This window comes from Ascochyta rabiei, chromosome 16 (genome assembly GCF_004011695.2).
Source record: "Ascochyta rabiei chromosome 16, complete sequence".
Classification (NCBI taxonomy): Eukaryota; Fungi; Ascomycota; class Dothideomycetes; order Pleosporales; family Didymellaceae; genus Ascochyta; species Ascochyta rabiei.
The window spans coordinates 1,273,190-1,295,811 of NC_082420.1; the positions used below are offsets into that span (position 1 = coordinate 1,273,190).

At 54.5% G+C, this 22,622-nt stretch overlaps 8 protein-coding genes across 9 annotated transcripts, besides 8 other annotated features; 5 read left to right on the forward strand and 3 right to left on the reverse strand.

Annotated features, from left to right (window-relative positions):
* Positions 1-2: 2 nt before the first annotated feature.
* On the forward strand, positions 3-1,997 carry EKO05_0009361 (uncharacterized protein; the record flags this gene model as incomplete). The annotated part of the gene is made up of 2 exons (XM_038941966.1): positions 3-249; positions 307-1,997. 2 exons carry the CDS (start codon positions 3-5, stop codon positions 1,995-1,997), a joined length of 1,938 nt encoding a protein of 645 aa, XP_038795952.1.
* A 512-nt stretch (positions 1,998-2,509) lies between these two features.
* EKO05_0009362 (uncharacterized protein) lies at positions 2,510-3,130 on the forward strand (the record flags this gene model as incomplete). Its single annotated transcript, XM_038941891.2, has 2 exons — positions 2,510-2,812; positions 2,903-3,130. 2 exons carry the CDS (start codon positions 2,510-2,512, stop codon positions 3,128-3,130), a joined length of 531 nt encoding a protein of 176 aa, XP_038795953.2.
* Positions 3,076-3,115: a tandem repeat.
* A 303-nt stretch (positions 3,131-3,433) lies between the features above and the next one.
* EKO05_0009363 (uncharacterized protein) lies at positions 3,434-9,632 on the reverse strand (the record flags this gene model as incomplete). The annotated part of the gene is made up of 3 exons (XM_059637522.1): positions 3,434-8,690; positions 8,808-8,984; positions 9,037-9,632. The coding sequence occupies 3 exons, from the start codon at positions 9,630-9,632 to the stop codon at positions 3,434-3,436; spliced, it is 6,030 nt and encodes a 2,009-aa protein (XP_059493505.1).
* Positions 3,599-3,643: a tandem repeat.
* Positions 3,698-3,740: a tandem repeat.
* Positions 3,755-3,793: a tandem repeat.
* Positions 3,795-3,822: a tandem repeat.
* Positions 3,857-3,912: a tandem repeat.
* A 570-nt stretch (positions 9,633-10,202) lies between the features above and the next one.
* EKO05_0009364 (uncharacterized protein) lies at positions 10,203-11,233 on the reverse strand (the record flags this gene model as incomplete). Its single annotated transcript, XM_059637523.1, has 3 exons — positions 10,203-10,954; positions 11,117-11,156; positions 11,210-11,233. The coding sequence occupies 3 exons, from the start codon at positions 11,231-11,233 to the stop codon at positions 10,203-10,205; spliced, it is 816 nt and encodes a 271-aa protein (XP_059493506.1).
* Positions 11,234-11,869: 636 nt separating this feature from the next.
* EKO05_0009365 (uncharacterized protein) lies at positions 11,870-12,849 on the forward strand (the record flags this gene model as incomplete). Its single annotated transcript, XM_038941869.2, has 2 exons — positions 11,870-12,248; positions 12,392-12,849. 2 exons carry the CDS (start codon positions 11,870-11,872, stop codon positions 12,847-12,849), a joined length of 837 nt encoding a protein of 278 aa, XP_038795956.2.
* Positions 12,850-15,582: 2,733 nt separating this feature from the next.
* EKO05_0009366 (uncharacterized protein) lies at positions 15,583-16,897 on the forward strand (the record flags this gene model as incomplete). 2 transcript variants are annotated; one of them, XM_059637524.1, is made up of 4 exons in its annotated part: positions 15,583-15,615; positions 15,842-16,116; positions 16,173-16,604; positions 16,822-16,897. In XM_059637524.1, 4 exons carry the CDS (start codon positions 15,583-15,585, stop codon positions 16,895-16,897), a joined length of 816 nt encoding a protein of 271 aa, XP_059493507.1. The 2 variants fall into 2 exon arrangements, with proteins under 2 accessions (XP_059493507.1, XP_038795957.1); XM_038941959.2 differs by having other exon boundaries at positions 15,583-16,116; positions 16,669-16,897.
* Positions 16,898-18,318: 1,421 nt separating this feature from the next.
* EKO05_0009367 (Cyclopropane-fatty-acyl-phospholipid synthase) lies at positions 18,319-19,795 on the reverse strand (the record flags this gene model as incomplete). Its single annotated transcript, XM_038941870.1, has 3 exons — positions 18,319-19,359; positions 19,407-19,469; positions 19,529-19,795. The coding sequence occupies 3 exons, from the start codon at positions 19,793-19,795 to the stop codon at positions 18,319-18,321; spliced, it is 1,371 nt and encodes a 456-aa protein (XP_038795958.1).
* Positions 19,796-20,897: 1,102 nt separating this feature from the next.
* Positions 20,898-20,920: a tandem repeat.
* Positions 20,921-21,085: 165 nt separating this feature from the next.
* Positions 21,086-21,700, forward strand: EKO05_0009368 (uncharacterized protein; the record flags this gene model as incomplete). Its single annotated transcript, XM_038942048.1, has 2 exons — positions 21,086-21,209; positions 21,294-21,700. 2 exons carry the CDS (start codon positions 21,086-21,088, stop codon positions 21,698-21,700), a joined length of 531 nt encoding a protein of 176 aa, XP_038795959.1.
* Positions 21,629-21,686: a tandem repeat.
* Positions 21,701-22,622: the final 922 nt, after the last annotated feature.

Sequence of the window (22,622 nt, forward strand, 5' to 3'; positions counted from 1 at the left end):
CCATGACGCAGCCGACGACGGCCTTCTACCCCATCTTCGCCTCCAAGTCGGACGGCCACGACATCGTCAACCAAAAGGGCTCCGTCGTGAGGAATGGGCCGACGCAGGAGCAGCTGGACCGCTCGCCCAACGCGCAGGGCCAGTGCGACTACTACCGCCTCATCGAAAAGGACGACCCCAAGCACGTGGACTGGAGGAAGAAGCTGGGCGGCATGCTCCTGCGCGAGATCGGCGGCAAGCAGCACGAAGGTGCGCGGCGGGAGAGCGTGTGCAAGGACAAGGACATTGGCTGACCCCGCACGGCAGACAAATGGCAGCAGTGCATCCTCTGGGAGTTTCCCGAGAACTACAAGCTGTACGAGCACATCAAGACAAAGGCAGACGGCCAGGCCAAGACGGTCAAGAACCACTCCGGCGGCGGACACGACCGACAGGACGCCTACCTGTACGGCTACCCCAAGGGCCCGCGAAAGCGCTTCAGGAGCCCCGTCGAGTTCTTCCCGCACCTGCTGTGGCTGTGCACCGACGAGGCGAGCGACTACCAGAACTGCACCTGCAAGATGTGCTCGCCCGTGCAGCTCGACATGGAGAAGCCCGTGGCCAAGGCCGAGGTCAAGCCTGAGATCAAGCGGGAGAACAGCGACGTGCTGGTCACGGGCCGCAGCCCAGTCGTGCAGATACCTGCTCGCCGTCTCCCAGTCCCGCCCATACCAAGCCCGATTGTGAAGCCAGCCACACCTGCCGCCACACCTGCCGCCACACCTGCCGCCGCCCCTGCCGCCACCCCTGCTGCGCCTCAGATCAGAGCCCCCACGCCACTGCAGTCCACGCCGCTCCCAGACCCCCGCTGCATCGACCAGCAAGTCGACAGCCACTACCACAAATTCATATGTCGCCAGGGCGAAGTCGTCTGGTACTACAGGCCCAAGACCGGAGCGTGGGGCCTCGGTCTCGTGCTTCGAAGATGGGTGGACAAGACTGCCGTTGGAAGCAAGGCTTACTATATCCAACCCCTGTCCCATCCACACGACTCCCTGGCTCCGGAGCTCGTCTCGACGGAAAACGAGATGAAGCCTTGGCTGGCCTGGTCTGCGCCAACCTACACCTACGCCTACCTGCAGCAACACCCCAACATCCCATTCGAGAAAGTCGACTGGCAAGGCCTGATGGCGGGGAGGTACGGACAGGGTGTCGCAGGCGTCGACGCTTCCATCATGGCAGCCAAAGCCGTGGACACGACCTACACCCTCTTCGACTACCTCAAAAAGACCGCAAACGAGGGCGTGCAAGATGCCCACTACAACGGCCTGTTCCTGGGAGCCGAGAAGATATGGAGGGGCGACGTCGTGCGCTTGCGAGTAGGACGCGATACGGACGTCATGGTTGTCACCGACATCATCGAGCGAACCTCGCAACAAGCCACCGGGCAGCCAGCCGTGGCCGTGCTCATCGTTGGTGACATCTACAGCTATGCAACCCTGCCAATCGCAAACCCAGCCCAGCTCCCAGAGCCTCCGAAAAACCCAAACATTCCCGTCCGCATGCGTGAGGACATGGCCTGGCGCAACCGCCTGCTCGTCCCGCATGCCCGCACGTTTGCCTACTGGAAACTCGCTGTGCCCGCATCACGCTTCGACATCGCCGAGGTCAAAGGACGGTGGTATGAAACCGCGCTTGTGTTCGAAGAGCCCTTCACCAAGTCCGTCACCAACAACGAAGGCGGCAACGGCGTGTGGATGAACTCTCGTGGCGACGCTACGGGCGTGGGCAGGATGACGGGAGTGCCGCAGTCACAGCGACTGAACGCGTTCGGAAGGGCGATTCCAGAGACCGCACAGCTTATTGACGGCATCGAGGCACCAGAGCAACCACAGGCGCACACACAAGACGTGGCCATGAGCATGAGCGGTCATGGTGCGGACGTGTTTACGGACCTCATGGACTTTGACCACATTGGCGACACAGGTGCGGGACCGGGCTATGATTTCAATTTCTAGCCTCCGCTCTGTGCTCCTGACGTATCGATGGTGTACTGACTGATGCCTACAGCGAGTTGACAGCCCTCTGTATCGAAAGGGCTTGAGCTAACAGACCACACGTGGCTACAGCATTTGGATTACAACGAAATGAAATACTGGCAGGCGGGTAGTATGAGGGTTTCAGGAGATCCTCTTATTACTAGTGACAGAGCAAGAGCATGGGAAGGGAGTTGAGGGAGTTTTGAGTTTTGGCGGACATGGACTGGTCAGCGAGACATGTTTGTTTTGTAGCATTACAACGGTGCAGGCTTGGTAATGGATATACCCCGAATAAGCAGAAATGGTACTCGAATGGTACTCGAATGGTACTCTTCAAACCACAAATCACACACTTGCGTTCGCACCTCCGAGTTCTCCGCAATGCAGGTCCGGTCCTAGCGCCGATGACGTCGCCCGTCGCGTCTCGAACCTCCAGCTCCAGCTCCAGCTCCCGCTTCCAACCCAAAAAGTCCCACACATCGCCACCAACAATGCGTTCCCTCGCCTCGCTACTCCCGCGCGCCCTACGCATCCCCCTCCCGCAAACCTCCACCCGCTCCTTCACCCTCTTCCCCTCAGCGAACAGCCGCGCGCACACAAACCGGCTCTTCGACAACGTCCGCCAACCGCAGGACCTGCACACGCTGACGCTGCTCAATGCCGCCGACAACCGCAGCCTGATTACCTTCTGGAGCGCGAGTTGGTGCCAGACGTGCCAGGCGGTGAAACCGCTCGTCAAGGAGCTGATTGAGGAGGAGAGGATTGGCGAGAGGGAGGGGGGGTTGGGCTTTGTGGTAAGCATCACACCGAGTCTCAGAATAGGAATCAGGGATGGAGACTTGGAAACCGGGTTTGCAGGCTGTGGATTGCTGACGTGGAGCTAGGAGGTGGAAATGGACAGCACCCTAATCGGAGACCTGCCCATCACGTACCGTATCTCGAGTATGCCGACGCTGCTGGCCTTTAGCAGGCAGGAGGCGCAGTTTGACACTGTGCTGAGAAGGCCCGAGGATATGAAGAACAAGGATTTTCTGCGCGAGTGGCTGCTCACCGAGGCGCGGAGGGGTGGGCGGAAAGGCGGAGGCGGTGGAGGTGGCTTGTTCGGTTGGTAGATTCCTCCCCCTCTGTGAGCGGCACGATATCCAGTCAGGCCTGACTGTAACAGGCTTGGGCGGTTCTGGCGCTGACAAAGGCGCAAGAAGCGCGTGAGTGCTCCGTAGGCATACGGCGTTCGATGTAGGTGAGCATCCTACCACACCCCAGACTCCCCAACAAGCAAACCAACACAGCTAACACAACTCCCCAGACCCCCAACACCCAACCCTTAAAACCCCTCTCTGTACATATACAACACACAAAAAAAAATTCAGCACCAGCGCTAGCGCCAAACACCCCAAAATCAGAACAAAATCACATCACAACGCAGCTAGAAACGCTAACCCCGCAATCCTCTGCCACGGCGGTCTCATCATCTTCACATCTACATCCCCGCCACAATCCCCGTCCACATCCGCGAGGAAGTTCAGATGACTATAACCACGACCCCAACTGACCCTCTTCTGCGGCCTGTTAAGCTCTATATCGACATCGGCATCGACATCGACATCGACATCGACATCGACATCTAGATCATCGAATGTCCGTTTCAGGCTCTTGAGCTCATCGTTTTCGTTGGTTTTGTCGTCGTCACCGTCGTCTGTGCAGCCCTCGGCGTCGCGGTCGGTTAGGGTGTCCGATTCGTTTTCATCTTTGGCTTTGTCTCCGTCCTCGTCTTCATCTTTGTCTTTGTCTTTGTCTTTGTCTTCTGGTTTGGGGTTGGTTGGTTGGATTGAGGATGGGGAGGTTGAGGGGTCTGAGGAGGTGGAGGAGGTGGAGGAGGTTGAGGAGTTTGAGGGTTCGGAAGATTCATCGTCTGAATCGGCTTCTGAATCCTGGTCTTCAGATCCAGATTCAGATTTGGAATCTGTCCCATCGCCAGCAGCAGCACCAACAATGTTTGCCCCAGAAAAGTCAACGTTGCTGCTATGGTCGTACGGCGCCTCCGTTTCCAACACGGCCGCAAGATCCTGCATGAACATGTTTTCCACACGGCCGACCAGACCCACCTCACCAAAGAACTCATATTCTCCATATTCATCTGTACTCGACGAACAGTCCTGATACCGTGTCGTCTCGAACCGTCGATCGTCCGGAACTGAAGCTAGCGAGCGTGACGTAACAAGATTGTTGCAAAACAGCCACGCAACCAGCGTCTTCCAATCCAGCAGTCCCGCAACAGCTGCACGAACCAGCACCCAGAACTCATTGTAAAAGTCTGCACCAGGCACGAGGTGCTCAGACCGCGGCATAAGTCCTAGAGCGAGGATCCACGCGTTCAAAATCGTGTGCAGCCCGCACTGCCAGCCGCCGCCCAACTGGGGGAACACGCCGACCTGGCTGTGCTGCTGTCGAAATCTTACAGCTCCGTCTTCGTTGCGCTGGCGCGTCCAACCTAGATTGGTGGCTGTGTCGCGTATCGTCTTGTGGAAAAGCTGCTGCACTACATCCTCTCTGAACCGCCGTGGTGCGCTGTCGAGCGTGTAGATGCAGAATTGCCGCGTCGCTGGGTTGTTCAACGTTGCCGTGCGAGACTCCTCTTGCACTACCGCGAGGAAGTGGTGGCTTTTGTTTCCTTGGCTCCAATCGATATCCGACGCGTTTGTATTTCCAAGCAGCGTCAGTTGCTCCCGCTGGATATCCGTGTCGTTGATCGTCATGGGCAGCAGGAAGCATCTCCTAGGCCGCGAGACAGCCCCGTCCGCACTTGCATCGTTGCGCGCTATCTGCATGTGGTTCCGTGTCGCCAATGCGAAGCCACCAGTGAATGGTGCGGTGCAGGTCGCGTGGTGCAGACTCGCCTGGCGAGCGTCAATGGCCTCGACGACCGCCGCGATGGCGAGATTCACTTCTCCCAAGTCCAGATACCTCTCACGTCGTATGTTTGGGATCCCACTCGCGAGTATCCTGTCCAACTCCGCATTCGCAAACAATGTCTGCAGCAGACCAAGACCCTCACCGGTAACCGCGCAGTGTCGTTCTTGAAGTCGGGCCAAGCTCGATTTCTGCGACCTCGCGTTGCTGAGGAAGTCTCGGTATACGCCGAGTAAGTGTTCGCGAGTAGTCCCTTTGATTGCTTTTCTCTGCCACCGGAGCGAATTCAAGAAGAACGTCGCCTTGTCTGCACCAATTCGCAGTCCCATGTTTTTAGTCTGCGCAATTGTCCCACCGCAGAAGTACTGGTAGAAACGCAAGAACTCGGCGCTCGACATCCAGATGTGTACATGTCCCAGAGCAGACAGCGCGAGTGCTTTCTGCAGGTTGGCAGGTCTTGCTGTTGTTGCCCATTCATCTTCAGGAAAGGAAGTGTGTTCAAGTCCCTCGGGGAAGGGGATTGCATTGCTTCTCCTAATGTCGTTCAGGGCACTGCTCTCCAGCAACCAGTGCTCTGTATCCTGCTCACTAAACCCCTGCAAGCGCTCATTCAGCTCATTTTCATCCTGCAACCGCACCGTGTTGGTGAAGCGGCGATCTCGCGGTACAGTTCCTTCGTGCACGAAACGATGGCATCGCAGGAAGGCGTATATAAGCGTCCAGTCCACCAAGCCCAGACGCGCGAGATGGACGATATCGAGCACCGTCTGAAACAGATTGTCTGTCCCTGTAGCCTTACTGTCCCAGATGGGTGCAGCTTGGGGATTCAACTCCAAACCCAGCGCCAGCGCCCAGCTGTTCAGGATCGCCAAGTACCCGCACTCATCGTCGCTAGGCTGCTGTGCGCAAGTAATCCACGTAGCGGTGCTAGGCCGCAGGACGTCTTTCCAAGACGCAAATTTCCCTTGCCACCACGACATGCCCTCTGCTGTCGCCATGACCATGTTGAAGACCCTGGTCCTCGTGGCTCTACTGTAGTGCGCTACCTTGGAGTCTAGAATAGACACGGTCATGTTGTCGTTGCGGTCGAGTTGCACCACGCCCAAGACAGTGTGGCTCCCCTCTACTATCGGCACGAACATGGGTCTTCCGAACCGCGGAACCGGTTTGATCCCAATATCTTGTCTGTGTTCCTGGGTCGTTTGGTAACACACCTGCACGTCGGTTCCGGAGACGGCACAGAATCCCTTGGTGACGTCTTGGATGCTGGTGATCGCTAGCGTCACTGATGCAATCGCCAGAGCTACTTCCTCGTTCAAGAGCCATGAACCTGCCTTTGTGGTCACTGAGGATTGGCTTCTGAGCGAACCGAGGCGTTGGCGCGTGTCCTCGTCGCTTAGCAGCGCTGCGAGCCGCTCTTTCACGTATACGCACGGCCTGTCTGTGTTGGTGAAATCGGCTGTGGACTGGCGCGGCTGCGTAACGAGCTCGTGGTACGCGTCTCGTAGTTGCGTTGTATCGAGGTTCAGGGGAGATTTGTCCGCCTTGAAGAGAGCTGGGAGGCGGACGGAGACGTCGGTTTCGTCCCAGCCGTTCCAGTTCTTGAATACCACATCATAAGGTCTCTGCAATCTGGCATCAACGCGCTTCGAGAAATCATAGCCATACGGTGCTGCTTTGCGGAGAGTCAGATCGACTTTGAAATCTCGCCCGTCCACAGTGGATGCAAACCGCCGCTCCTCACCAGGCAGCTCTCCCTGCTTCACATATCCATAGCAGAGCAAAAAAGAATAAATCAGCTTCCAATCCGCACACCCCGCGAGCACGACAGCGATGACCTCGCGCCCCCGCTGGAAGAAATCCCCGCGTGGAGTAAAGTTGGTGTTGAGCGTGCAGTCCAGCATGACACTCCACGCGTTGAAGATGGCGTGGTACCTGCATTGCCACAGATCGCGCTGTCGAGGTCCCCACACCCAAGTCATCCCAGGAGCCAAATTCGCCCCGTCTGCAGCGTGCTCAGGGCGCCAGTGCTCCTCGAGAACCGACACGACAGCGTCGCGGACCTGCTGTCGCTTGTCCTGTTTCAGTGTCCAGGGCGCAGAGTCGACGACGTGGCATGTCAATACGTTACCCCCGGGGGACTTGGAGGCGGATTGTGCGACGACAAGCAGCGTGTGCTGTTCATACTGCCACGGTAGTAGCAGAACGCCATCCGTTAGCAGCTTTGGATCGCTGTCTGACCTGACAGCTCCTCTTCTTTGCAGTGATTGCCCAACCACGGCAGTGCCTTCTTCGGCGCGCTGCAGTCGGTTCAGGGCGCGCGCGACCGTATCGATACTGTCAAAGACGTCTTTTGAGCTCAGTGCGGGTCCCTGGGAGAGGTCGACGCTGCTCTGATCTTCGATGTGGACTTGTGCTTTTCTTGCGGTTATCTCTTTGTGGAAGAAGTCGCACGCATTGAAGTCTTCATCGAGTTCTTGACTTTCGATTGACCCTCGTGCTGTTGGCGCTGTTCCAGCAAGAGGCTTGGTAGGACCCGACGCATTTGCTTTGAACGGAGTAGCGCCGTTCTTGGGTGCAGAGGGGGTCGGGGCTGCTGGTGGGTTTGTAGACTGGGCAGCGCGGTTGAATCGGTTGGACTGCTCGACGAGGCGTGCTGCGATCTCCGCCAACTGCCAATGAGCTGGATTGGCGAAAGGAGGTGGGTCACTTAAGAGCTTGTCAGGCGTCTCGTCAGCTGGAAACAGAGCCGAGTGTGCTATGCCCGTGCCTGTTTCGACAGCTAGACAGGACGTAGTGTCCGCGTTGGGGCCGGCCAGCTCTGCATCGTCTGCCTCCTTTTGCTCTTTGATCGCGCGCTCAAAGCTCCTTCTGCTCTGCCTGAACCGTCTATCAAGAGGCGGAAGCACATGATCTACTTCATCCCCTGCCGGCTCCTTAGCTTCGATAAACCGTGTACACTTGAAGAACGCAAGCAACAATTTCCAGTCTAGCGAATCCCGTCGGGCGATATCGAACAGCCATTGCGCTCTTGTGAAGAAATTTTCGCCGCCGTGTTGGTCCGGCGTGAAAGCAGAGTCGACACGCAAGCCCATCGCGATAGCCCATGCGTTGAGAATGGTGAAAGTAGAAGCATCTTCCTCATTCGCGCCCTGGGCGCATGGAGCCCAGGTCACAGACAGAGGAGCATCGCCCTCCTGACCTTCCTTCTCGCTAGCGACGCCTGGCCTCGAGTCCTGTCTTAGTATCAACTCGTTAGCGTGTGTGACGAGTGTCGCCCTCTCTGCTCTCTTCGATCGCCATGCCATCGGGTCCAGAATCCGCAGTTCGGGCTTCGCAACATCGTTTTGAAGAACGATGAGTATGACGTGGTAGTTCTGGTGCGGTACAGCCGTGATGAGCGTCCTCCCGGGCCGAAATTTCCGACCGGTGTACGTGAAGCTGAAGCCTAAGGACGGAGCCTGGCGAAGATTGATACTTGTCAATACGCGAGGGATAAGCTCGTCGAGACACATACGCTGAGGGGCCCATAAACGACGTTTCAGGTAGCCACAATTATCCTCGATTGCCTCCCCGCTGTCGTCCGTCCACTCGTCGTCACTAGGATGCTCGGCCTGGTCGTCGAGGTCTAGAAGACCAGTCGCTGACCTCGGTGGCCGTCTTTCGGATGACGACCAGGCGATATCCACGATACCCTCATCAACATCCCCATTCTCGTCTCGCCCGGAAAGCTCAACAGCATCTGCCTTAGCCGCCGTTTTCCTAACGAAATCAAGATCAGCTCTCGTCCGGAAGAAAAACAGCGGTTGCGAAAGAAGCTCAATAACCGTGAACTGCCGAAGTGGGCCAATGTAAATATCAGAGTTCCCTTCGTCATACCTGTCGTGAGGCGCATCGTTGATATAAGTTTGTCCGTTGATTGTGAGCTTCGTCTGCGGTGGGACGACAATGAAGTATGCGTAGGGAGTGCTCCTGTCGTGCTCGGCGCCGGGCGGTAGGCGGCGGATGAAGTTGATTCGAGCATGGTCCTGCCTATGAGGAGAGTGCCGAAGGGTACTTGGTGGTTTGGATCAGTGATGACCGCACAGTTCATGAGTCGCTGACTTACACATCTACCTGGTAGTCGTGAGTCACTGTGAAGATAGCGTCTGTCGATGAAGTCGACGCTACAACAGCGAATTGCTCGTCGCCGGTTCCAAACGCGCGTTCAAAAGCTGCTCGTTGGTATGTTCCTGGTACAGTGTCATCATTAGGTGACTCGGTACGCCTTTTGATCCGATTGAACAATTGCACCAGACAGTGACTGCTTTTGTTTGGGTCCGAGCCGGCTTCCATATCCGGTGACCCCCTTTTTTTGTATAAAGGGGATCGCAATGGCGAGGCGTGGAATGGCACGCGCAGGGTACGCGTGCGTGACCAGTGTCGATTGGAGAATAGGGGCACGAACTGTGTGATTGCCGCACTGTCGTCGATGGTTTTGTTGTCGGCTTTTGTGGGTAAGGCCCATTCAACGTGTGATGGCTCCGTTCCGTCATCTAGAGTATGAACAGTTGCTGTGTGGACTGGATTTCCTCGTGTCTGTTTCACTACTGGCGCTTCGGCCTCGGTCTTTGATCGCGTAGATGCCGATGTTGAAGTTGGTGCCCTGGCTTTCTTCGACAAGCGACCCTCATCTTTCCCCGTTGATTTACGCTTGTGTGCCATTGCGAGAGTGTATATGATTTGGGTGTCCGATTATAAGATTACTGAGAACTCTGAGTGACTTCGTCCAAGTGGAACACAGGTATTGATGATGGCGACGGCGACTCTTGGTCTGCCCCGAACAATAAAGAAGCTGCCATTGTCAGTAAAATATTGGGCACGGGCCTGACTAGACAAAGCAGTGGTTGGGAAAGTCGATAAAATTATATATTGAGCACACAATGGTGTGCTATTTACTAGCAGCCAGCGTGCAGGCTCGTTGCTCTCGACGTCGGCATTGGGGGTATATTTCGGACGTGGCTGAGGGTAAGACAACAACCCCTCCTGCGTCAACGCTTTGTAGCGGACGAAGGTGACGCAAGCTCTTTATCTGTATTTGAACGGTAAGTGCAAGGGCAGCGTAGCATGTTTCAGACCCTAGATGCATCTCTTCGCGCAACCGGCTAGGGTTGACCGTAGCGAGCCTGCTTTTGAATGACCGCTGCGCCCAATAGACACGCTTTATCCACCATGTTGGTTTTGAGAAACTATTTTGTTTGTTGGGATTCGTAATCTGGCTTTGTTTGGTGCGATTCACGTCCCCGAGTACGGCTGCGGATACGTAGTCGTGATGGGATAGGGTATGTGGTGGTTGCTGTAGTAGGGCTGACTGAGTTGATCGACGTGATACATCGGACCTGGATCTGAATGCATTGCTCTTATGATGTTGGCAGCATCGACGCAGGACGATGTATTATAACAAGAGGCATAGTCAGAACCGTTGGTGTAGGCTTGAGAATAAGACCACGGTGGGTTTTGAGTTGACTCGTACCGGTAATCGTAATCCACTTTGATCTCAGGGCCTCGGGAGGTTATCGGTGCATAGAGCGTCGTATGGTATGAGACTGGAGGTGTGCCCATGCTAGACTCTATGGAGGTGGGACTCAAAGATTCGCAGCTGCTCAATGTAGCTGGACAAGAGGGAGGGATACTGAGTGACGGTACCGAAGGCAAGTGTCCGGGTATCGATGCGCCTCTTGCTTGTTGCGGTAGCGGCGTAGACGATACCACACTATTGGTTATGCGTCGATCGAGTGCGTTGCTGAGAGCTGATGTTACTGAGACCTGTTCAAACGACTTGACTGTTGGGCCACCAAGTGCCGCCACGATGTCCGCGTCAGACACGCCATGTTTTGAGAGCAGAGAACGGAGCTTCTTGTTCTCATCGAGGACCTTTCTCGCCGCGTTTTGAATTTCTGCCGACGCTTCGATGCCGGCTTGGTCGCAATTCCGCAACCTGGCCTCAAGCTCTTGGAGATACTCTTTTCGGCGAGCGCGAGACCGTCCTGTATGCGGTCTGTCAGCGAATTATCCGAAGAGAACCACACAACAAGTGACCCATTGAATGTTGATCTGAATGTGTGGGCGAATCTCCAGTAGCACGGAAGCATTCTGTATCGACAACAGGCTGGGGCATCAAAGTAGTGGAAATTCTTAGTGCAACTTACGTTGATTATCTCGGATTCGAGCAAGGTTCTGTGCCTTGTGCTTCTAGGTGTCAACATAACACTTCTGTAGAGACTACGCAGGCTGACTCATACCGAAGATTTTAGATATTCACCCATATTAAATTCTAGTATTGGAAGGCTTGCAAGATGGGGATAAGAGAAGAATTATAGACACACAAGGCCTTGATAGGTTCGCTCTGAATGATGGAGTACATGGTAGCAAACATGGCACACGTAGATCTTAAACAGGTCCATAGGCGGCGCGCGAGTGCCACCTACACCTGACCTGCGCCAGTCTGTGCACCAGAAGATGCACGTTCATAGTAGGAGGTGTGTGAGGGCTGCAGTGGTCGGAGGGTCTGAGCGGGTAAGGCCAGGATATCGCGTTAGACCATTTTTGCTAGGCGAATGTTTCGCCTGCTATCGCTTACGTTAGCCACTCAATGGAAGCTACAGCCAACGAGGAAAGACGACCGCTGCCGTGTCGATAGCGTCTTGCACGTGAGCGCATTCGGCGGCTGATACCGTTTCAGGTGTCGATCTCAGCCTCGGAGATTGGGGAGATGAGAGTTTTTCCAGCTGAGCAATGCTGCGCCGCAGCGGTGAACACAGCTGTCTTCTCAACTCTTGAAGCTTTGGTCTCCTTCCCCGATCTTTCATCTCTCATCATCAGGTTTGCTTTCTAGCTTCGGCGCTCGCACGGGACCAAACACCAATCGTCGTCGGTCGCCGAGTACCTCGATATTAGCTGCGATGGCTATCTGGAGACGGTTGACGGCGTCGTATATGGGACAATTCGATCCCACACATAGATTCGAAACATCCTGGATCCTTTCGCCTGGCGTTCTCTTTGGAGCTCGTGCTTTACTCTCGCTATACGCGTTCGTCACGTTATTCACAATCTTTGGATGGAACGGCACCCATGGCAGATCAGGAGACTCGCAGCGCTCGTTCTCGTACTTCACTCATTTGACGTATTGGGGCCTGGCATTCTACCACGCATTCAGCGCTGCACACACTGTCAGCTATTGGTTGACTGGGACACCTTTCCTGGCTCGATGGCCAAAATGGCTCCAGGTTGCCCATAGCATGTTCTACTCCACTGTTGTCATATATCCATGGATTGTCACTGGTGAGTTTTCAGATCCCTGTGCTAGTATGCTTCCATATTCGGACAGGAAGTCTCGCATAACGCATTCTACCTTTTCGGATGTTTGGACGCCTTCATCTCCAACTTCGCAAAGTGGCAAGTGAATCTGGACTGACCATAAATAGCCGTCTACTGGGGTATCCTGGCTTCGAACGGGTTTCCCACCACCTTCTCGTTGTGGTCCAATACGTCTCAACATGCGCTCAATTCGGCATACGCCTTTTTCGAGATCGTCTTCCCACGGACTGAACCACTTCCTTTCCCCAACATCATCCCTGTTGTCATCCTGCTCGCCTTGTATCTTGCCTTGGCTTATGTCACGTTCTACACGCAAGGTTTCTATACTTACGGGTTCCTTGACTTGCGCAGCAATTCATCTGGTATAGTGGCTGCCTACATCATCGGCATTCTCGTAGCTGCTATCGTCATTTTCCTCATTGTTAGATATCTTATCTTGTTGCGTGTCTGGATAACAGAAAAAAAGTTGGGCATGACAGGAAAGTTTTCTCACCGTGGCACAGTCGAAATGGCGGACGAGGAAGCCGAGAAGGGTGTGCCCATGCAGGATGTCAGTGCAAAGTAGTTGAGGGTCGTCGTTCTCAGATTCTCAGCGTTCTCGCTGGGAGTATTTTCAATACGTATCAGAAGCCTTCCGACTGCAACTCTCTAATCCGTCGTTCCTTTTTCTTGGCCAAAATCCCTGCTGTTCTCAAACGATCGATCAAACGGTCCAAGGCTCGATGGTCGCGACTCAAGCCACAATGCAATGTCTAGGAGCTCTTGTTCACGCATCAATTGAGACCTTGTCCTGGATCGACAGGCTCCACGCATCCCACTTTGCCATTCTGGTCACGGCGGCCATTAGAACAGCTTACCCCAACCCACTCTTCTTGCCTTGATGGTCTGGCTCACACGGAGCGACGGCTCAAAATCGACAGTATGCCGCGACTTCCAGCGTCCGTTGAAGTATGCCGCCGGGGTGTTCGCTCATCTGACCGGCGATAGCGCAGCGCGAGCGATCAGCGCCCATCACTAGGACGTTGACCTCGGAATTACGGGCTGTCACAATGCTGCCTTTCGGTTCTTCACTCCGATTACAATACAGAAGTTTGGTGTAAGAACGGTACCGTCACCAAACGCAATTACGAGCTATACGACTCTGGTAATGGTCAGAAACAACATAGGATGGTATTGCTACGGCGCTACCCGACGCACCGAGCATGAGGCGGTTCCCACCAACTATCCCCTGCATGTAAACTTGTTCGTAGTGCATGTTGTCGCTTGTCCTGCAGGAGAAGGCCCAGTTTCAGCTTCTAGAAGGACGCTAAAGTTCGTTAGTCACAGTGCTGACAGCTGCAAGATAAATGCCTCTCGTGCACATTAACGATTGGCTGAGAGTATTAGCAAGGTCAAAAATCCAAATTGTTCTCCTTGTAAAGCATTTGTGGGCATAAGCCGTTGGCAAACTCGTAGGAGCTTTGTGTGATGACAAGCGACCTAGAGTCTGTCAACTCTGCCATGACAGTAACGTGTTTTTCAATGTTGTATTGAGCCAATTGCAACCATCACCACTTTGGAGCACCATCTCCTGGGCGAGCAGGTGCAGAGCTGGTACAGCCAGTCACAGGCCTGAGTTGTGGTGCTAGGTGGCTAGCCTTACGCCCGAGTGATGCAAACCTTGCCAACATGGGCTAACCGTACTGTTTCAGATTCTTACAGCTGTCAAAGATGGATTTTCGTTTGTGGACCTGATAGCAGATACTCGCCTTGCTGTAAGCATACGTACCCATTGTTTGGTGTCGAGGGAGCATCTATCTAATGTAGTCAAGAGATGCACGACTCAAATCAACTTATTGATGGACATCAATTGATAGATACACAGTCAATCCCTGGCGCTGGACAACCTCATAATTATAGACACGTGCCGAACCACGCTTCCGAATACCTCTCCCAACAGTCCCGGTGAACGGGGACTTTACGATGGCTATCACGAACATCGAAGCTTGTGCCATACCATAGAAGGTCATAGTATGGAAGCACAGACTCTCGCTTCGTTGGAATGCATCCTTTCAATTCCATAGGTCTTCTCCATTGGGTAGTCTTCCCCTGTGTCACGCGAAACAGGCGCACAGCTTGCGGCAGAACCGTCCGCAGAGCGACATGGGCATCCTAGTAGCGGTCTGTAGTAGTTTCGCTTACGACATTGGCTACGCAAAAAGTCTATCTTGTCAGGGAAATCGGAGCCGGATGTGACGTATCAAGGAAATGTCTACTTGGATAAGTCAATACAAGCTGGGGGTTATGGCAATTGCCCCACCCTGCCAACTGTCAATCATCCAAGGTTACAGAGCGCCAGACTCAGAGGGCGCATTCACACACACACCAAACGCCGCTTGTCACTTCAGACCCCACGTTTTGCTAGTCAGGCGAGAGGTCTCGGACCCTGGTGATGATTGCGACTGCTTGCTCATAGTCTATACCACATCTGTAGGGCTGTTCCGCTCCGATGAACGACCATCAGTTTCAGATCACGGAGTGCATGTGAACGCGCTGATGGATGCGCAGATCTTCCTGTCGCAAGCGGATGATGAGAAACCGGGGTTCCAAGAACACCTAGTCGATACTTCTCGACAGAATACAGCGTCAATTTATCCAATATCACAAGGCGGGCGCGTTGTTATGACAGCTGTATTGACGTAGCCATCCTGACACTACATCTATGCAAGCCACGCCACCCTCGTTACTGCACTAACCCTAGCCTCCGAGCCTTCAAACCTTGTCCTACGCTCTGTTCCTAGGATGGCTTGTTCCCGTCCAGCCATACGCAGCTGCGATGATGCCTGCGTAACGTTGCATGTGGGCTCGCATTAGATCATTCGGTTTCCAAACGGCTGCATGGGACGGTTCGGAGCGTGGGGGACTCAGTTGAGACGTGTTCGGTGGGCACCGGTGGATACGGTCGATGCCGACGGATATAATGAAATGCGATGTGCGGTCTTGTGCCACAGATGTGATGCTGTTGCGAGCCTTTGGGAATATATTGTCCGTATACAGATACATTGTGAAAATTCGCACCGAGACGTTCGTAGCAAACTGATCAGAGCGCTTGAAAACCCTACGTGTGAGCTCTGAATATTCCCGACATTATTTCAATACTTGAGTGAAGACCTAATTTGGGAATTAGCCGAGGTTTCAAGTCTAGCAACCACCGTCCTTGACCTCCGCCTCGCCCTAACATAACGTAACTCGCCAATACCCCCAGCCTGCGTCCATTTCCATTGAGCTACCCGAGTTCCGGGACTCTCACGACTCGACGATGATAGAGACCGTGCTTATTGTCCGTCATGCTGTAGGTACCTGAGTCAGATATGCGTCTTACGAACACTACAACTTCACGATCCACATGCTATCCGCGGAGTCTGTTCCGGTACTTGCAACGCGTAACTGCATCTCCTGCCTGTGCTTTGCTACTTTCCATCTACCTATACACAGACCTCCGTGACTACGGTAGCCAAACTTATTGCTCTCCACCCCTTGACAATGACATACTTTCTGACAGCGATGCCATACCACAGTTTCGGTCAAACTGGAGCGTGGACCCTACAACAGGGCAATACACCGCATTGCTAGTCAAATCTCCGACCGGCATACCGACAGATCCTCCGTTAACGTCGAAAGGGGTCCAGCAATCAAAAGAGCTCGCTGAGTACCTCTCCAAAATCTCGCCACCGGTAGATGTGATCTACTCGAGCCCCTTTTATCGCTGCCTACAGACGCTCAAGCCATTTACCGACAAGCATTTTGGTGGCGGCCAAGCGAATGGAAAGATCAGAATCGATCGAGGGATCGGGTATGTTGCTGTCGTCATGGTATGCAGCTTTTCAATTGCTGATGTGAACTGCCTAGTGAATTCTTTGGCCGCGCAGATTGGGAACATCCACACCCACCCACACTAGACACACTGACTCCTCACTTTGAGCACCTCGACCAGGATCATGTCTCAACGCACATACCAGCTTCGAAAGGCGAGATGATTGCCGAGCTTCACGAGCGTGTTCGGAAGGCTCTGGATCACATCATCACCACGCTGGATAATGACACAGCACAGCCCAAGACGCTTCTGATCTGCAGCCATGCCGCCACAATAATAGCAGCTGGGCGAGTACTGACTGGCCAGATGCCAGATGATCCAGACACAGACGATTTCCAATGCTTCACTGCAGGGCTATCGAAGTTTGTTCGCAGGAGCACCGACCCTGCAAGCGGTGTAGCTGGCAACTGGGACTGTATCCTCAACTCTGAGACATCCTTCTTGTCAGGAGGTGCTGAGCGAGGCTGGTAAGTCCATGAATGTTTCTTTCCTTTCTCACGTCCGAAGCCTCATGCTGTTAGCATGTTCCAGTATCACAGGGAGGACTGGCCCAGTTCTGAACTCACATCGTCTGGTGGGAGCAGGAACCCTTCTCTACTCACCATTCCGTTACCAACCTGTATTGAGCCTACCGAGACGACAGTACCCCAACTACACGACATCGCTGACCAACTACACGGTTAGGAAATTCAATGGCGACGAGAGCTTTGTGGCATTTCCGGATGATCCAGCGGGAGGGGCGGAAGCATCCAAGCTCTAGAGAGTATTTGGATTAAGTCGTATCTCGTATAACGCTATCAAACGCAGCATTGCGGTCGGCAGTTGACAGATACCATAGAGTTTAGCATTGTATCCCAACATTCCAGTAAACAGCACGTACCCACGAAGATCACTTGGCACGACTAGGTATCTCATGATCGCATAACGTGATAAAATACACACGGGTTGCTAGCCCCTGCATGTCGCACCTTCTGTCCCCGCCAACAGCCAGGTGGACTGACAAGTATGTACCTACGTACCCAGAAGCCATAGCGAACTGCTTCTACGCCCACTGTGCATATTCCCGCCACATCCTGCGCAGCGGTGTATAGTCCGTACTGTCTGCTCTTACTCGCCCTACACTTAGCCCTACACCAACGCCGCAGCTGCTCGCATCCACGTTTCACATGCACCGACCCTGCCTTGCCGACCTGTACCTCGTGGTCCCGAGCAGCAGGAACCTTCCCGTGCGCACAGGTGTCGTTACCAGACCAAAGCCGCCGCACGTTTGTGGCGGTGTGCTTTGAACCCAGATGTGAGGCCAGAAAGAAGATGCAGGGAGGAGATCGACGGGCGTGTGCGGGAAGGGTTCCGAAAGCAGGTGTGAGCAAGCCATGTACCAGAGGGAAAAGGACCGATTGAGCGAGCTGCGAATCCGGGGCAGCTGGAGTGCGGAAGCTGCGTGACTTCACTGCGCGAGGAGGAAATGCCGCGTCATCGCAGCGTGTGGAGTGGAGTTGCGCCTCTGCGATGATGGGAGATGCAGTTGTGAGCGCGGTAAGAGGCGGTTTGACCATTGCGATGCATCGGCTGTTGCTTCGATTCCCACTTCTCCTGTATGCACACCAGGTGCAATGAGAGTCTGGTACTCGCCGCGCAGAAGATTAAGCTTCCTGCCACGAGATCAAACGCCTCTCATCACACTCCCACTCCCACCCCAGCCCTTGCTAGCAAAGCACCAAGGAGAAACTTGAGCCCGCGGCCGAACACCGCGGAGAAGTGGAAGCAGGTTGTCGAGAGCATCACGAGGATCTGGAATGAGCATGCACGGTCTGGAGGTGGCGTGGGAGAGGGAAGGCTGGACAATGAGACAGCGCTGCATAATGTATTTCTGATGGAGGATATTGCCGCGGGGTCGGAGCAGGGGTTTGTGCTGCCGACGGCAAGGAAAAAGATGGGGAGTGGGCGAGAGAGAATAGGGAGGAGTGTGAGAAGAGGGCGAGGGATGGGGATGAGAGTATGGAGGTGCTGCTGCAGGAGTATAAAGCAAAGTTGAAAGGATGAGATTGTTGTGATTTGACTCCTGGGTCTAGCAACCCGTTTCGGTGGACATTATTGGTATCTTGGACGTACGCAGACGTCGTCTAAATGCGAAGAGCGGTCGCAATTGCGATGCTTTGGCAAAGGCTTTACTGAGATTGCCTACAACGGCACGTCTTCCATCATCTGCAGGGCACCTTCTCTCCCGACTGTGATGATCACGTCTCCAAGCGTTTTTGTCGAGAAGCCAGCTTCGGAGTACCTGAAGTAGTAGTCCCACTTCCTCTTGAAGATCTCTGCGCTCTCGTCATCCATGCCTTCAGCCTGCTTCTCTTTGATCAGCTGCGGTTTGATCCTGCTGTCCCAGTTGTTCAGGAACTCTTCTCTCCACAAGCGAAGCGCTTTCGAGTAGTGCGGCCCAATGTTCTCGATGCTGTCGACGACGAGCGAGCCACGGGATGCGCTCTGTATCGATGAGACGAGCTCAGAGACCGCGGGAAGGTGTCCGCCGGGAAAGATGTAGCGGCGAATAAAGTCGTCTGATTTCGCGTAGGCTTCGTACCGTCCATCGGGCATGGTGATGCATTGGAAGCATGCGACACCGCCTTCCTTCTTGAGCAGCTTGTCCACACATTGGAAGTACGTCTTCAGGTAAGCCTGGCCGACTGCCTCCAACATCTCAATCGACACAACCTTGTCGAAAGCCCCCGTCTCTGGTACTTCCAGACTTCGGTAGTCGCACAGCAGCACTGTGATCCTGTCTGTCATTCCAGCCTCGCGTATCCGCTCTTCCGCCAATTCTTTCTGCTCAATGGACAGAGTCAAGGATGTCACTCTACAGCCTGTTCGCTGCACGGCTCGCATGGCGAAGCTGCCCCATCCTGTGCCAATCTCCAGTACATGGTCTGTTCCCTTGATATGAGTATTGTCGATGAATCGATCGAGCTTACGCATTTGTGCATCGTACAGGCTCTCGCCTGCAGATTGTGGGTTCGATTTCGGTAGCCAGATGGGGCTCGAGTACGTCATGTCCGGGGAGAGGAACGCGCCGAACATCTCGTTGGAGATGTCGTAATGTGCCATGATGTTCAATTTCGCATTCTTGAGGTTGTTGCTGCCACGGACTAAACCTGCTAGCCCTGCGGAGATGGCTGCGGTGACGTTGGAGCCATTGCCAAGGTGGTTTCGGTTGATGATAAAAACCTAGAGCCGTCAATTGTGCAAAGGGCCACTCGTGTTGTTGCGCTCACCTCAAAGAACTTGGTCAGATCAGGCGAGCTGACCTCTCCAAGCATGTAACTTTCGGCGAAGCCCTTTGAAAAATCAGCACTGTGATTTCCTCTCGCCCAGCGTGTGTACACTCAACACGTACCATGTCAGCAAAGAGCGCCAAGCGGACCCAGAACTTGTCGTCGTGTACATGCAGATATGCAACTGGGACGCCTTCCTTGTCAGCACCAAAGACGTTCGAAGCCTTGCTGTCAACGCCTTCAAACAACACCAGCCTTCCAATTTGTATGTTCTGAAGCTGGGAAAGTGTGCCATTCTTGCATAGTGTCACCAGTGGTTGCCAGGCTTGGGTTGTGAGTGCGCTGAGAATTGCGGAAGCGGGCGCTGCCAATGTGTCGAGGATCGCCATTGTGTGATTCAGTTCAAGTCTCCAAGTCGAAGCAGGTTGGAGAGAGAGGGACAGGTAGCTGTGGTGATCTCAAGAGCTACAAAAAGTCGCCGCAAAGGTTCGCTGTCACGGTTTAAGCACGCGAAGCTGAGACCTTGGAGGAAGGAGGAGATAAGCCTAGTGAATCTTCCATGACAACCGGCGCGCTTGATCATTTGAGTAGATTCGCGCCGCCGTACCAGCGACTCGAGAGCCGACGCGGTATTTTGGGTTGCGCCGGCGCGTCTGGGCTGCGATGCTTTCGTCTGGAGTGCCGAATCGGCGAGGGTACTTGACCATTTCGAGTGACCGATGACGTTATGGATCGAGTACGCAGTGTGGTGAGCGTTGAAGTGCTCAAATGCATTTACTTCAACCACAGCTAGGTGGCTGCCCAGATGGCAAGCATCTGTACGGCGAATCTTGTTCTTGGCTAGCAACAGTCCAACAGATTCAGGACATTTGCTGTGCCCTTGGAGAGCTTGCATCTCAAGTCTGCCGAAGCTTCGGCGATGGCGCCAACTAGCGGGGAACTGTCGGAACTTTAAACAGCGACATAGCACCGAGCGTGTTTCAGGTGCGATTGTGTTCAGGACTGTGCGGTTGCATGCCAGCATCAGGTCGAAAAGTTCGAGAGTGGACGCCGGCTATTGAAGTATTCGAGGGAATCGTCGCATCGTCGGCCAAGCTCGGGAAAGGCTCATGTTGAAGAGCAGTAGGAGCACCCCTCTAAGAACACCGGTCGGTCTGTGACAAGCAAGTCGTAGTCTTCTTTCTGAGCTTCCCTGCCATGAGATTGGACAGTTTGTTTGCTTTGAGCTGCTGAGTGCTCATTCTCCGAGAAGGCAATCTCGGATGCTGGAGACGAGGAATCATTGCAGAGCTGCTTCGTGGCTTCTCTGTCCATGTACTTTGGGCAGGAGAGTGTACAAGAGGGAAGCAAGAAGCATAGGGTCAGTAGATAGTAGATAGTGGCAAGTTTATCTACATTTGCATCGTCATGTTTACCATGTGACAGCGTCGGCAGCATGTGCCGTGCCTGCTCCGCGGCGACACGCTTCGACGCGTCGCACGCGTAAACTTCCCACCACCACCACCACCACCGCCCGTTGCTAACCAAAGCAAGAAACGTCATAATAAATACTCCAACACGCCGAAGAAAGGCCACGAAAAGAAACATCTGCAACTGTCGACTGGTTGGCATGTAATCGAAGCCTCCCACTTCCACTCCGCAACCTTTTCAGCTCGCCGTTCGCGACACACACTCTCACCATGCTCGCAATACAGAAGTCCGACTCCAAGCACTGCACGCCCCACCTCCTCCCCGCGCGCATAAACCACAATGGCCCGATAAACTCGACACCCCAATACTGGGCGCCCAGCGTCGACGAGAAAGGTAGCACCACTCTCTTCCACCCACTTCATTTAGCACCCACCAGCCTTCCACCAAACACCGACCTTGCGCACTGACTGTCCACAGGCACACGACACGTCCACTTCCGCGGCCGCCACCTCCACGGCACCCACCTCGCACTGCCCGAAAACTACACCGGCGCCGTGCTGCACACAACGGATAGACTCGCCCCAGCACAGCCCGCGCACACGCGCACAGCGGACGCTTTCAGCGCCAACGAGGACGAGAACGACACCGAGGACGAACCAGATGCGCGTCCCGAGGAAGTCAAGATCGCAGTGCAGATCGGCGACTTCGACGCGCTGGTGGTGTGGGGACACGGGGCGGAGGTGGACGGGGAGAGCGACGCGTTCGTCAGGGGGATGAGGGAGTGGATTGGGTTCGCCGAGGCCATGCACTGTGACGAAGACCAAGACCAAGACGAAGATGAGGACGAAGAGGGGGTCGGAAGAGCGAGGAGAGACACATCGTGAACGGACCAAGCATTGGCGGGAACAGCGTGGGGAACTAGTACAGATCCCCCCACCCCCCGAGATCAAACGATATCCAGACACAGGTAGCGAGCACGAGCATGCGCGCCAACAACGTAGATAGCGCACGGCTGTGCAGTGACCTAACGGTGGTCTGTATCAGGACGGCGGCAGAGTGCCGATTGCAGCTGGCCTCTTTTTTAGAGAGAGGGTCAAGGAGGATGTATCCAGACCAACGGCGCAGATCAGCAAACGTTGCATGCGTAGATGGAGGACGAGTTGTGTGAAGCTGTGATTGTGGGTTTGCGAGGAGGTAAGTCACGAGGGGAAAACATCTACTTCGTCCCCTCCATCTCATGCTTACTTTCTCACGTGAACTCTTGTGACGCATCTTGCGCGGCCAGGACATGCACCACGGCGTCTGAAAGCAGCGAGCGGCATGTGACAAGAGGCAGCCTAACGAAGCAACACAATTGGTGTCCACCTATCCGTGACGATTCATATTTTTCCCCTTCTTTACCACCACTACCAACCACCGACACAAACGCTCTCAATAGCAGCGTAGCCTTCGATACTCAGGCTGCCTTGCCTGCCCACAGAGCCCTCGGCATACATGCACCTGGGTCCAGGGGCCGGGCAGTCGACATGATATCCTAATCGCAAGGGGGAACAACGCCGAGGACCTGATCATGCTAATGCACCCAGAAACACACAGATCCTGGACTCCACGCTGCGCTGAAAAGCCAACCGTACGGCAGACTGGTACGAACATTTATGAAGACGACAGCCAATGACGAAATAGACAAAGCACGCGACGAGTGATCCAGCTCCTCACCTTGACATTCGGACCCCAGTCGTCCACGCAGCGATCCGCCATGGCTCCCCATATTCCGACAAGGTCATCCATGAGAGCGCTCTTGATTCT